Source organism: Thamnophis elegans, chromosome Z, assembly GCF_009769535.1.
Source record: "Thamnophis elegans isolate rThaEle1 chromosome Z, rThaEle1.pri, whole genome shotgun sequence".
In the NCBI taxonomy this organism is placed as follows: domain Eukaryota; kingdom Metazoa; phylum Chordata; class Lepidosauria; order Squamata; family Colubridae; genus Thamnophis; species Thamnophis elegans.
In genome coordinates, this window is record NC_045558.1 from 127,363,199 (window position 1) to 127,378,159 (window position 14,961).

Here is a 14,961-nt window from a genome sequence, read left to right on the forward strand (position 1 = left end):
TTCCCTGTCTCAGCATTTTCACCTGGCTTTGATGCTCCCAACCCTGGTCTCTGTTCAAGATGAAACTAACCGTTTCATCTAACCTAGATAGGGGAAGGAAGCATGCAGATCTTAAAGAGTTTGCATACAACATAATAAAATCTCCGTGGAGACCTCAGTGAAGCAAAGAGTAGGACTTCTGCTTGCTCCTATTTCTCCTTGCTGGCCAGGTTTGTTTCTGTGCCCTTGGGCCAAAGTTAGATGTAGATTTGGCCCTATTCTGATCTGAGCTGAATGTATTTTCAAGGTGTGATATCAAATCATACTTTATAAAGAGCATTGTAGTTAATCCGGGTAGCTGGGTCGAGGAGTAAACTCTTCTCGCTGCTAACGAGATGAGGTCAATTCACTTGTCAAAAAGAAGGGAGAAATTTGGGATGAAAGTGTGCACCAGATTTTTATATCTATTATATATTATACCTTATGGCTAAGATGCTGAACTTGTCTATCAGAAGATTGGCAGTTTGGGGGTTCAAATCCCTAGCACTGTGTAACGGAGTGAGCTCCCATTACTTCTCTCAGCTTCTGCCAACCTAGCAGTTCGAAAGCACGTTAAAAAATGTAAGTAGAAAAATAGGAACCACCTTTGATGGGAAGGTAACAGCGTTCTTTGCGCTTTCGACATTTATGTTGCCTCGCACATATGTGCTAATCGTTCCCAACTCTAGGGGGCGGTGCTTATCTCAATTTCAAAGCCGAAGAACCAGTGCTGTCCGAAGACATCTCCATGGTCATGTGGCCGGCATGACTAAATGTCGAAGGCACGTGGAACACTTATTATCTTCCTACCAATGGTGGTTCCTATTTTTCTACTTGCATTTTTACGTCCTTTCGAACTGCTGGGTTGACAGAAGCTGGGATACTTAATGGGAGCTCATTCCGCTACATGGCGCTAGGGATTCGAACTGCCGAACTTTCTGATCAACAAGCTCAGTGTCTTAGCCACTGAACCACCGTGTTCCCTGTCCTTAGACTTTCGTAGATCTAAATCTCTACCTGGTTTCTGTTCTCAGGCACGGTCTGAACCAGTTCTTCTCATGCCGAGGAATCGCCCTAGCTGTTCAGTATTTCTGGGACCGAGGCCACCGCGAAGTGAATGTCTTAGTGCCCGCTTACCGGATGGAAAAAGATTCTAATGTGAGAGGTAGGAAGTTTTTGCTTTTTTGTTTTTTGTTTTCCAAAGCAAGCAACTGAGCCACCTTTTGGCTGATTCCCTGCAGGAATTTTAATCAATTGTGATAGCTGAAAAACCTATCAGATCTACATATGTGCAAATGAATAAAAATGTGGACACTGATGTTTTTTTTAAAACGTTGTAATGGAGGACTTCCAACAGCATGATCGAAAGAGAAGCATTTGTACCGGTTTAATAATCTAGGGAAAGGGAAGCTAGATGTTCCCACGCTGGCTTTTCTAGTAAATATTAATATTAAAAAATAGTTGCTCACTGATTTGTTACCATGTGGAATGTGGTTCAAGCATGTTTATACCTTCAATGGGGTCCTTTCTCCCCATGCCCTTTTCCATTTTCTTGTGAGATCAAGGAGCCAATCAGATGCCTAGACTGAGGGTGGAACTTATCAACCAATCAGATGCCTAGATTGAGGGTAGAACTCATCAGCCAATCAGATGCCTAGATTGGGGGTGGAACTCATTAACCAAACAGATGCATAGATTGAAGGTGGAACTCATCAGCTCATTGGATGCCTAGGCTGAAGGTGGAACTTACAACCAACCAGATGCCTAGATTGAAACTCAACAGCCTATCAGATGCCTAGATTGAGGGTGGAACTCATTAACTAATCAGATGCCTAGATTGAAGGTAGAACACATCAATACATCAGATGGCTAGACTGAGGGTGGAACTCATCAGCATAGATTGAGAGTGGAACTCATCAACCAATCAGATTCACAAATTGAGGGTGGCTGAATATTTCGATCTGAGCCTCCCTAATTCTACAACCATTCTGGTGGATACTGCTACAGTCCTTCATGGATGCCTTAAGGAAGACATCTTGTTGACATCTAGTAGTACTTCATTTACGCTGAAATGCAAACAATGAGCAAGTCTACTAGTGTATTTTGACCACTGTATATTTTTTCCTGCTTCCCTATCCTTTCCCCAATCACAGAGAGGCACTTCTTGACCGAGCTGCACGACCTAAGTATCCTATCCCTTACACCATCCCGTAAAATCGACGGGAGAGGCATTGTCCCATATGATGACAGGTGAGCTCCATTGTTGGATTGGTTACTAAAAGCAATCGATGTTTTCTGGCGTTTTTGGTGCTTTCAAAGCTTGGTTGTTTGCTTACGGACGTTTCATTACCCAATCAGGTAATGTCCTCAGTGCTAGTAAGTGTGGGGGTTGTCCCCTGTTTACATCCATTAGATTACCCTGTCAGTGTTGGTGGGAACGTGCTTTCTTCCTGATTGCGATATTGTTTTCTGCTTGTTTGTCTGGTGTTAATCCCTGCTTCTCTGGGTTTTGGTTGCTGGAAAGGATGCATACTGGTTCTTTTATTCCCTTCTTAACTTTTTACTGTCTCTTTTGAATGGTGCATAAGTATGGCATATCACTGTTAGTCTATTGATGGCTGATTTGTCTGAACGCCAAGCTTCCACTTGAAACTATGTTTTGAGTTTGCCCCATTGTGAGATTCTCTTCTACTGGAGTAAATGTTTTCTGTTACTGCACAGGTTGGATGTTGCTTGTTTAATTCAGGGGGTAGATCCACCAAACGAACATAGATATCAGTGCACCTGAGAGTGGGTATGGAGCAATTCTGTTTGGAATGGAAATGACACCCTCCATGATAGCTAGCATTGCATAGCACCTGTTCAAAATCATCAGATTTTTAATTACCGTATTTTTTGGAGTATAAGACACACCTTTTTCCATCAAAAAAGAGGCTGAAAATCTGGGGGCGTCTTATCCACTGAGTACAGCATTTTTTGCTTCCCGAAATCCCACCCCCTTCACCAAACTGGCCGTGAATAGCTTTTAGGAAGGTTAGCTTATAGAGTGCTACTGGGGACTGGGGGGGGGGGGGGGCAGAATTGAGCAAAAAACAGGCCATTTTTTTCTCAATCTTGCCACACCCCCCCCCCCCCCAGTCCTCAGGAGCACTCTATAAGCTTCCTAAAGACTATCCATGCCATGTCCCCCTTTTTTTGACAAAAAACGGGCCCTTTTTGGGAGGTTTGCACAGTGCAAAAACTTTTTTTAAAAAAATTGCCTCTTGATGCATCTTGTACTCCGGTGCATCTTATACTCCAAAAAATACTGTATTATTAGATAACTTTCAAAATCTGCTTCTTAGTATTCTAGAGGAGGTGCCCAAGACAGTTATGCCAGTGGTGTCTACCTTTTCAGCAGTGAGTGCCGAACCATAATGCAATGCCACAATCATAATGCAACGCACGTGCCCCCCTCCCCCATGACCTCCCCCGTGTGTGTGCTCGCCCATTGCATTATGGTTCAGCACTTGCTTTCGAAAAGGTTAGCCATCACTGGCCTAAACAAGAAAACCCCTGCCAAGGAGCAAGCTTTTATGACATCTAAGATACCAATAAAGGAGAGTATTTGTAGGTGTGGAATGAGCGCAGTGTGGCTTAGTGGTGAAGACACCCACCTCCCACTCGGAAGGTTGAGAGTTCAATCCTAGGTAGCAAGGAAAAAAATACCTGCTTTGAACTCTGTGTGGCATCAGGAAGGGCATCCGGCTGGTAAACGCTCAGCTCCATCCAGTTGCCCCGATTCTACCCCAAATTAAAGGATTGTTGTTGTTAGTTACAAAGTTATGTCCGACCCATCGCAACCCCATGGATAAAATTCCTCCAGGCCTTCCCGTCCTCTACCATTTTCTGGAGTCCATTTAAGCTCACGCTTCGGTGACTCCATCCAGCCACCTCATTCTCTGTCATCCCCTTCTTCTTTTGCCCCTCCATCTTTCCCAACATGAGGCTCTTCTCCAGTGAGTCCCTCTTTCTCATTCGGTGGCCAAAGTATTTGAGTTTCATCTTCAGGATCTGGCCTTCTAAAGAGCAGTCAGGGTTGATCTCCTCTAGGACTGACCGGTTTGATGGCCTTGCAGTCCAAGGGACTCGGAGGAGTTTTCTCCAGCACCAGAATTCAAAGGCCTCAATTATTTGGCGTTCAGCCTTTCTTACAGCCATACATTGCAACTGGGAAAACCATAGCCTTGACTATAGACTGTTTTGTTGGCAGGATGATGTCTCTCTTTTTTAGTGTGCTGTCTAGATTTGCCATAGCTTTCCTCCCTAGGAGCAAACGTCTTTTAATTTCTTGGCTAAAAATTAAGGGATTAATTTTTCGTAAACATTAATCGTAAAAAAGAGTGTATCTTATCTGTAGCTTAGGGTTGAAATGAAGACTCTTTGGTCCTCACCAAACTTGGCAGTTTTCCTGCAGATGTTTTCTTATACCCAAACTAGGCAACCTCATCAGTTCTCAGGAATGGATCAATAGCACTGATGAAGTTACTTAGTTTGGTAATGAAACGTTGCCAGGAAACAAGCTCAGAGAGCATCAATGCCCTAAGGCATTTGTTCCACCTTTAAAATATTTCAAACCGCCTCTTTGGAAATATTGTTTGTGGCCAAATTTGGGGAAATTGAGATGAACAGACAAAGAGAGATTTTTTTTTTTTATTTTTTTTTAGAATTGCCCACTTATTTCAACATTTGCTGAGCAGACTGATGGGTGATAATGAAGTCATTCTTTTACAGGGCCTGGTAATGGGAGTTTCCCCAGGGCTTTCCCAGTTTCAAGGCAGTGAATGGCTTCCTTCATTATTATTATTTTTAGGTCACACGAGCCTTAGACACTGAACAGAAGCAGGAAATGATTCTGCCAACCAATTAGACACACAATGCAAATTTAATGTTGGAGTCAAATTCCTTGTCGTACTAAGAAACAAAAATCTGTTGCGGACATTAAAACAGATAGCAGGATTTATTAAATACCGTATTAAGTTTACTAAGTGGTACTTTGGTACTCAACTGCTTTGAAACTCATCCTGATTTGGTACTCGGTGCATTTTGATATGACCATTTTTGTCCTGTTACTCGTTGTTTGTTTGGTACTCAACGCACAAGCTAGAACTTGTCAGAGTTGACTGCCTTGTGACTCACTACATTATTTCTTCTTCTTCTTCTTCTTCTTCTTCTTCTTCTTCTTCTTCTTCTTCTTCTTCTTCTTCTTCCTCTTCTTCTTCTTCTTCTTCTTCTTCTTCTTCTTCTTCTTCTTCGCCTTCTCCCCTCCTCTTCTTCCTCCTCCTCCTCTTCTCCTCCTCCTCCTCTTCCTCCTCTTCTTCTTCCTCCTCCTCCCCTCTTCTTTTTCCCCTTCCCCATCCCCTTCTCCTCTCCCCCTCCTCTTCTTCTTCCTCCTCCTCCCCTCCTCCTCCTCCTTCCTCCTCCTCCTCCTCTCCTTCTCCTTTCCTTCTTCCCCTCCCCCCTTCCCCCCTCCTCCTCCTCCTCCTCCTCTTCTTCTTCTTCTTCTTCTTCTTCTTCTTCTTCTTCTTCTTCTTCTTTCCCTTTCCCTTCCCCTTCTCCCCTCCCCCTCCTCTTCTTCTTCCTCCTTCTCCCCTCCCTTCCCCCTCTCCTCCTCCTCCTCTTCCTCTTCCTCTTCTTCTTTCTCCTCCTCCTCCTCCTCTCTCCTCCTCCTTCTTCTGCTATTCTGCTGTCATCGGACATCGACGATCATGTTGGCAATTCTTTTTTTATCGAAAGCTGCATGAAAAAATGCTGCTGAGTTTTGTCCCACCCAGTCCCTTAGATTTTGATGCCATGATATTCTTCTTCTGCCTGGTCGTCCTCGTTTCCCTTCAGTATTTCCCTGGAGGGATTAAGTGAAGTATGGCGTGTTTTTCCGGGTGTCGCCCAAAATATTCTAACTTCCGCTTTTTAATGGTTTTGATTATTTCCTTTGACTTTCCCAGACGGCTTATTACCCCCTCCTTTCTGATTTTGTCAGCCCAGCTTATACGTAACAATCACCTGTAAATCTACATTTTAAATGCTTCTAGTCTCTTCAAGTGGCTTCGTGTCAGAGACCAACTCTCCAGTCTGTAGAATAGGATAGAAAAGGTGTAGCATCTGACAAGCCTGATTTTCAGCCTTAGGCTTATGTCATGACGTTTTCATTTTAAAGAATGCTGTTCGAGCTTTCTCTGTCCTTGTCTTTACTTCAGTGGTCATGTCCCAGCTTCCGTGTAAATTAGAATCGAGGTACCTTATCAGGGCCGGATTTTCCTATAGGCTAACTAGGCTTCAGCCTAGGGCCTCAAGATCAAGAGGGGCCTACATTCAAATTGTTAGCAAAATTAAAATTACACTATTCTAAAAACAGTGAACACTAAAATACTGAACCGAAAATAAGGAGAAATTCTACGCATATGACTAATAAACAAACATAAAAATGTATTGGTTAAGATCGTTCCAGTGCTGCGGCAGTTGGGAAGCCCGCCCACGTTCCCGGCACCGGCGGTCGGGCGAGAGGCGCGGCCACTCCCAGTAGCTGCCCAGTCGACGCAGAGCCCACCAGCAGCCAGGCAGGTGAGGGCGAGGGGGTCGAGCCGGGCAGCTGAGCGCAGCAGGGGAGGCGGCTGGCCTCGCTGCCTTTGCCGCAGAGCAGAGCCGCCCTCCGTCGGGAGGCCAGCTATATATATTGATATATATTGATATATCACAGTAATGATGTATTTTATTGTCTCTCATGTAGTTTACAAACTTAAAAATGGGAGGTGAAAGGGCCTCATAAGTGGAATAGCCTAGGGCCTCTTTTCATCTAAATCCGGCCCTGTACGTTATTAATGTAACCGAGGTACGTTATTCCTTACGGGAAAATAATTTGTTTGGTACTCAACGTTTTTGATACTCATCGTGCCTCCTGGAACCAATTAACGATGAGTGCCAGTGCTTTATGTCCCTCTTGTCTCACAAATAATCTTAGAAATATAAATTTGGAATTTTGCGCAGAGTTTGCATCATTTTTGGCTTTGATGGCCTCTTCTAACTCTAAAGGTCTATTGGAAGAAATGTCCTTCTGCGTTCAGTTCCAATTGGGGAGAAAGACACTGGAAATAATGGTTACTGTTTGGAAAGGTGGTTTAATGGTGAACAGGACCACATGGTTTGAGGTCCTGCGCAAAAAAAAAAGGAAAGAGATGTTGAGAGTGCCTGTGTTTTATGCCCTCTCTGGGCTTTTGAATTTGAGTTTGTATTCTGCTTGTTTGTCAGAGATAACTTTGTAGGTTGTTTATTGAATCCCAAGTTTGATTGAGCCTTGCTGGGTGATGATGTAATGAAAGGGCTTTGGGCAATTCCTACCATGGCTCTGCCTGAAAGAGGTAGATCTTTGTGATGTAGAATAGACTGACCCAGGTCTTAATGAACCATTGATAAAGTGTGTGTGTGTGGGGGGGGGCTGAGTTTCTGCCTCCCTTTTACGGGAAATATTCTGCCCTTTTAACATTTCCTAAAATATCTCATTTTCGTAGGAGAGGGGTGGATGCTAACTTCCTACAGTGCCTTTCAAAAGAAGTAGGAGGATAATTTGTGCTTGCCTGTGGTAGAGCCCATATCTTGCTAAGCTCTATTGTGGTTTAGTTTAGTGTGTACTAACTGTCTAGTTGAACTAGTTGAAAGAAGCATAACTTGCTGTAATTTTCAGACTATAAGACACACCAGAGTATAAGACGCACAATGATTTTGAAGAGATTTTGAAGTAAATTTCTTTAAAAAAGTTTTTGCACTCTGCAGGCCTCCCAAACCTACACGCCTCATTTTTTGCAAAACAAAACAGGTATACAGAGCTTTGGAAGGGTTGTAGAATGCTCCTGGGGGTTGGGGAAGGGGTGAAAACGAGCAAAAAAGGGCACATTTTTTGCTCATTGTTGCCCTCCCCAGCCCTCAGAAGTACTCTGGAAGCCTCCTGAAGGCAATGCACGTCCATTTTTGCAAAGGGGTCAGGGTTTCGAGAGGCCAAAAATGCTGTATTCAGTGTATAAGACGCACCCAGATTTTCACCCTCTCTTTTTAGGGAAAAAAGTGCGTCTTATATTCTGAAAAATATGGTAAGTCAAAGTGCTTTGGGAGGCTTGTAAAGTGCTCCTGGGGACTGCCCCCCCCTTAAAAACGAACAAGCATTTCTTAGACAAGACCTTTGCCCTTCCGGATCTTTTGCAATGGGGCAAGTATCCATGATGGATGTGGACCTCTCCTCAAAGGAAGCTTGAGCGTGGCCCGACAAAAGCGTGCATGACAAAAGCGCGCTGACAAAAGCGCGTTGCTAAAACCGCAACATCATCAACGCGCCGACAACAGCGCGGTGACAGAAGGGCGCTTTACAACAGCGCAGCGACAGAAGGGCGATTTAAGTTAAGGTATGGGTTAGGTTCAGGGTTAGGTTCAGGGTTAGGTTTAGGGTTAGGTTTAGGGTTAGGTTTAGGTTTAGGGTTAGGTTTAGGGTTAGGTTTAGGGTTAGCGTTACATTTAGGGTTAGGTTTAGTTTTACAGCGCACTTCTGTCGCTGCGCTGTTGTCGGCACGATTCAGCACTCATTCGTCAGAGCGCTTTAGAACTCGTGGTTTTGTCACCGCAGTTTAGTCGGGCGCGTTTTTGTCGTTCGCCCTTTTGTCGGTGAACCAAGCTTGAGAACTTTGACACAGGAGAGGCAAAATTTCTCTCTGGCTCTCCTTTTACATGTTTTTCATTGGACTGCAGAATGATGCTGAATCTAGCGGAACAGACCAACGGGGTGATTGTCACCAACGACCAGTTCCGGGACCTTGCCAAAGAATCCAAGAGATGGATCAAGATCATCAAAGAGAGGTGAAGGAGGATTCTTAAATTTGGGAGCTCAGTGGGGTGGAGAAAGAGGCAATCACCCCCCTTTTTAAAGGACTTTCTTGAAAGGGATTTGAAGGGGATTTGAAGGGAGGGAAAACATGGCCCCTTTATGACGTGTGGACTTCAATACCCAGAATTCCTGAACCAGCATGCCAGTTCAGGAATTCTGGGAGTTGAAGTCCACACATCATAAAGGGGCCATCGTTCCACAAACCCTGTTCTAGACAGGTTTTCCCTTTCTTGAATGAGGTGGGAAGAAATAGAGTCGAGACTCGGTTGAGGGAGTCAAGGAAGCTGAAGATTTGTCCTCCAGAGTCAGTTATGAAGAAAGAGGCATTTGACATGGGACTATGGCTATCTGGTGTGGTCTGGGGGAAATGACACATTTCAATGCCTTCCCACTAATCCGCCTGCCACCCATTGAGGACTGAAGATGTTAACGAGGACAGTTCCAGGAAGTCCTTTATTTCTACATTTGAAATTTCCAAGATTTTTGGGTGGGGGTTTCTTCTGAGAAGTGATAGAAAACACAGACAGACAGTTTAGTTTTGATCTCTGTTTCTCCTGAGAGGCCTTAATGGAGAAAAAACAATTAATAAAGCAACTCGCTTCCCGCTCTGGAATTGTGGGTACTTCACCACTGGAGGTTTCTAAAAATAGACTGGACTGGGTAATCAGTTGATATAAGGTATATTGGTATAATATATAAGGTATATTGGTATAAGGCCGTGATGGTAAACCTGAGGGCACCTGAGCTGTTGCCCAGCTCTGCTTTACCAGGCATGCGCATAGGGTCTCCCGCCGGCCAGCTGATTTCGGGTCTCTGCCCGGGAGACACAAGTGCATCAGCAATAGTTTTCTCTTACCTTTGTTACTGGTTTGGAACTGGGAGTGTGTGCTTCTGCGCATGTGCTGAGAGTCCGTGTTGATGTCTGGGCAGGTGGGCGGAGCCTCCCACTGGCACCACTACCGGTTTGCCCGAACTGTGGCGAACCGGCAGAATACCGCGTATGCATGCACAGGGGGCGGCACGCGAGGAGAAAAAGGCTAGCCGTCACTGGTAAAAGGCCTCCTATTTTGAGCAGTGGGTTGGACTAGAAGACCTCTGGGTTCCCTCCAGTGGTGGGTTTCAAATTTTTTTAGAACCTCTGCTGTAGGTGTGGCCTGCCTTGTGAGAGTGGCTTGCTGGCCATGTGACTGGGTGGGCATGGCTTGGCAGTCATGTGACTGAATGGGCGTGGCCAACTTGTAAAATGTGGTGAAACGCTCTTTCTTAGCAACCAAAACGTTGGCTCAGAAACTCTGGCATTTAAAGCATGTAGGTCTTAAAGCTGTCAAGTTACAAGACCCTTGCACCCCTATCCCTTTAGAAAAAAAACCCCAGGGGTGTTCAAACTTGACAGCTTTAAGACTTGTGGACTTCAACTCCCAGAATTCCTCCTCTCACTCTTCATCTTGATGATGTGCGGATGAGCGGTGGGGGGAGGGAGCTGGAACCGGTTCTAAAAGGCACTGTAGATTTGTGGAACCTCTTCTATAGAAGAGCTTAGAACTGGCAGGAACCCACCCCTGGTTCCCTCCCAGCCTTATGATTTTATGTACAGCTAATCTTCGACTTATGACCGCAGCTGAGCCCCAAATTTCTATTGCTAAGCAAGGCAATTGCTAAAAGAGCTTTGCCCTATTCTACGACCTTTCTTGTCGCAGTTATTAAGTGAATCAGTGCATTTGCCAGGTTACGGAGTTGTAAGTGAATCTGGCTTCCCCCATTGACTCTGCTTGTCAGAAGGCTGCAAAAAAGGGGAAAAAAAACCATGATCATGTGACCCCGGGACACTGCAATTGTCGTAAATGTAAGTCAGTTACCAAGCATTCGAATTTTGCAAAGGCTTATTAAAAGATGTTGTTGTTGTTGTTGATATTGGCACTGGTGAAAGGTGACTCTAAACATACCCGCAGCTTTCACTAAGTTTCCCCTCCTCTGGCCAGCCAGCTGTGGGACTGTCCTTGGGTTCCCACAGGATAAGCTTTATTGTTTTCACTACAAAAAGCATCCAACTACCCACCGTATTTTTTGGAGTTATAAGATGCACCTTTTTCGCCAAAAGAAGGGGGTGAAAATCTGGGTGCGTCTTACACACTGAATACAGCATTTTTGGCCTCCTGAAACCCCGCCCCCCCTTTGCAAAAATGGACATGCAGATGTTTTGGGAGGCCTGCAAAGTGCTCCTGGGGGCTGGGGAGGGCAAAATGAGCTAAAAATGTGCCCCCCCCCCACAGCCCCCAGGAGCACTCTAAGACCCTCCCAAAGCTCTGCATGCCTTTTTTTTTTGCTTAGCACTGCTGAGAAACACTGCATTCTAGCCTCCTTACTATCTTGAATAGCCGAGGCTAAACGTATGCGTATAGGTTCTCCTACTTGAGCAGGGGGCTAGACTAGAAGACCTCTAGGGGTCCATTGGGCCATTTTTTGCTCGTTTTTGCCCCCCCCCAGCCCCCAGGAGCATTCTACAAACCTCCCAAAGCATATGCAAATGTTTTTTTTTTTTGCCTCCCCCCAGCTCCCCAGGAGCACTTTGCAGGCCTCTCAAACTCTCTGCATGCCCTGTTTTTCAAAAAAAAAAAAAAAAGAAGAAGCGTGCAGAGGTTTTGGGAGGCCTGCAGAGCGTGCAAAACCTTTTTTTAAAATTTACCCTTCAAAATCTTATACTCCGGTGCCTCTTATGCTCCAAAAATACGGTATTTCCCTCGCTACCCCCCCCCCCCCCCCGTGGTGTGGCAGCCCTGACACCTCCAAGATGGCCTCAGCTATAACCATTTCAGGGTTGACATTTTGTGCTGGGGTCTGGAGAAGGAAGGTGTCTCACGGCTGCTTGGCTAGCTGTAGCTCCTCGGCATTTCTGGAGCGGGAAGCCCCTGGGATCTGCTTCCCCTTTCGGCTGGTCTTCCCAGGTTTGGTGAAGTCCAAACCTCTTCCTCCTTGGCCATTTAGCCACCTGCTGAGCTTGACAGCTGCTTCACTCCCTCGCTCGTACATATCTCCTTTCCCAAACAAGGCAGATCTTTCTCCAAGCGCACCTACGCACCCGTGCTCTGGTGCTCTTTAACATTTTCCTCTTATATTTTGAAAACACGTGTGGGAAAAATGCTCTTCAGCCTGCAGTCCCGGAGTTCTAGGAGGAAAAAAAAACAACGGACGGGCAAACTTAGGATGACCTAAGTTGGAAAGCTTTTTTTCCCACTTAGTTTTTTAGAGGATCATTTCTAGAGAATGTTCTTCAAATATGGAGCTTCTTCTGTTTGAGGTCCCCTCTGAAATGGTGCAATGGAAAAAGAGCTGGTTTGTTTATTAATAACTTCATTGTCATAATTTTCCTAAGATTTTTCTGTATTGCAATTATTGGGAAAATTCCTTCCTTCCTTCCTTCCTTCCTTCCTTCCTTCCTTCCTTCCTCCCTCCCTCCCTCCCTCCCTCCCTCTCTCTCACCTAATTCTCTTTCCTTCCTTCCCTCCCTCCCTCTTAATCAATTCTCTTTTCTTCCTTCTTTCCTCTCTCCATCTCTCCCTCTCACCTAATTCTTTCCTTCCTTCCTTCCCTCCCTCCCTCTCAATCAATTCTCTTTCCTTCTTTCCTTCCTTCTTTCCTCCCTCCGTCCCTCCCTCTCACCTAATTCTCTTTCCTTCCCTCCCTCCCTTCCTCCCTCTCAATCAATTCTCTTTCCTTCCTTCTTTTCTCCCTCCATCCCTCCCTCTCACCTAATTCTTTCCTTCCTTCCCTCCCTCCCTCTCAATCAATTCTCTTTCCTTCTTTCCTTCCTTCTTTCCTCCCTCCGTCCTTCCCTCTCACCTAATTCTCTTTCCTTCCTTCCTTCCCTTCCTCCCTCCCTCCCAATCCATTCTCTTTCCTTCTTTCCTTCCTTCTTTCCTCCCTCCGTCCCTCCCTCTCACCTAATTCTTTCCTTCCTTCCCTCCCTCCCTCTCAATCAATTCTCTTTCCTTCTTTCCTTCCTTCTTTCCTCCCTCCGTCCTTCCCTCTCACCTAATTCTTTCCTTCCTTCCTTCCCTCCCTCCCTCTCAATCCATTCTCTTTCCTTCTTTCCTTCCTTCTTTCCTCCCTCCGTCCCTCTCACATAATTTTCTTTTCTCTTTCCTTCCCTCTCCCTTCCTCTCTTTCTCCTTTTCTCTCCTCTTCTCTTCCCTCCTTCCTCTTCAAATGATAAATAAATGAAAAGAAGGACTAAGGGGTGTCATGATAGCAGTGTTCCAATATTTGAGAGGCTGCCACAAAGAAGAGGGAAGTGTATGTCAACCTATTCTCCAAAGCACCCGAAGGCAGGGCAAGAAGCAATGGATGGAAACTCATCGAGGAGAGAAGCAACCTAGAGCGAAGGAAGATATTCCTTAAAATTAGAACAATTAACCCATTCTGCCTCCAGAGGTTGTGGTTGCTCCAACACTTGAGGTTTTTAAGAAGAGATTTAAGAGGCAGCCGTTCGCCTAAAATGGTACAGGCTCTCCTGCCTAACAGCGGGTTGGGCTAGATGACCTCCAAGGTCCCCTGCAACTATGTTATTTTGTTAGTTTCGATTCTTTCATCTGTATGTCTTGTCTACAGATAGGAAATGTTCTCACCTTACATTAGCTTTGCTCAGATGGTTCTCAAGAGCTACAGGAAGCTATTTGGAAACGTGATATCATAGGATGTCCCTGATTACCCACATTTTAGACTTAAAATTCACCATTAAATGTGTGCTTGTTAAGCGACAGCATCGCATGGCTGTACCCAATTTCACAGCCAATTTTTTTTGCCGTGGTCCTTAAGTGAATTACCACAATCCCCATCACCTGTCTCAAGTAGTGCTGGGATGGCCAGAACAGTATAAACAGTAACAGAATTGGAAGGGACCTTGGAGGCCATCTAGTCTAGCTCCCTGCTCACACAGGAGACCCGGACTAGGGATTCGAACTGCTGAACTGCTGACCTTTCCGATCAACAAGCTCAGTGGCTTAGCAGCATGCAGGACGGGTTGCGAGTGCCGCTTGTGTAGCGCTGTCGTAACTTCGAACAGTCTCCGAATGAGTTGTAATTAAGCCGTATTCAGTCCACATTGATTCAACAACCAGTCATCGGTGACAGGAAGGGCATCCGGCCAGGACACCACCCAGCTCCATTCAGTTGGCCAGACTCCACCCCACAAGGGATTATGGGGGTTGTTAAAATGATGAGTCATTCAACAATCAGCCATTCTTGATTTTTCTTGTTTCATCCCTCACATTTAAGTAGCTGCTCCTTACCTCAAGTTCAACCTGTATGTACCACCTGATATGCCCACCATTTCCTTCCCAGACATAAACCCTTAAAGACAAATTTCCCCCTCACACATATGTGCTAGTTGTTCCCAACTCTAGGGGGTGGTGCTCATCTCTGTTTCAAAGCCGAAGAGCCAGCGCTGTCTGAAGACATCTCCGTGGTCATGTGGCCGGCATGACTAAACATTAAAGGCGCACATAACACTGTTACCTTCCCACCAAAGGTGGTTCCTATTTTTTCTACTTGCATTTTTACATACTTTCGAACTGCTAGGTTGGCAGAAGCTGGGACAAGTAACAGGAGCTCAGGGATTCGAACCACTGAACTGCAGACCTTTCTGGTCGACAAGCTCAGTGACTTAGCCACTGAGCCACCGGGTCCCTGATAAGCCCTGAGGGGAGTGTTTTTAGTGGTTTGTTTGTGATAGGGATGGGCACAATTACCCAATTTCAAGGAGGAAAAAAGAGGCCAAACCAACTCCAAACATTACGGTTACAAGAGTTCACTTAGTGACGGAACAGAAGTACAACAGCACTAAAAGAAAAATGACATAACTATTACCATTGATTTCCCCCCCCCACCCCCAGTCAAGGGATCAAAATTCAGATGCTTGGCAACAGATTCATATTTATGACAGTTGCACACGATCCCCTTTTGCGACCTTCCGACAAACCAAGTCAACAGGGAAGCCAGACTCCCTGTCCCACTTAACAACTGTGTTACTAACTTTAACAACT

The 14,961-nt window shown here is 45.4% G+C and overlaps 1 protein-coding gene across 2 annotated transcripts in view; it reads left to right on the forward strand.

Moving 5' to 3' along the window:
• KHNYN (KH and NYN domain containing) overlaps nt 1–14,961 on the forward strand; it is a 34,948-nt gene that overhangs the window by 13,220 nt on the left and 6,767 nt on the right. Inside the window, exons 4-6 of one of the 2 annotated variants that reach the window (XM_032234940.1) lie at nt 1,053–1,183; nt 2,172–2,268; nt 8,788–8,895. In XM_032234940.1, the coding sequence (XP_032090831.1) occupies nt 1,053–1,183; nt 2,172–2,268; nt 8,788–8,895 (336 nt within the window). The remainder of the gene's footprint in view (nt 1–1,052; nt 1,184–2,171; nt 2,269–8,787; nt 8,896–14,961) is intronic. The other variant, XM_032234941.1, reaches the window with a different exon arrangement.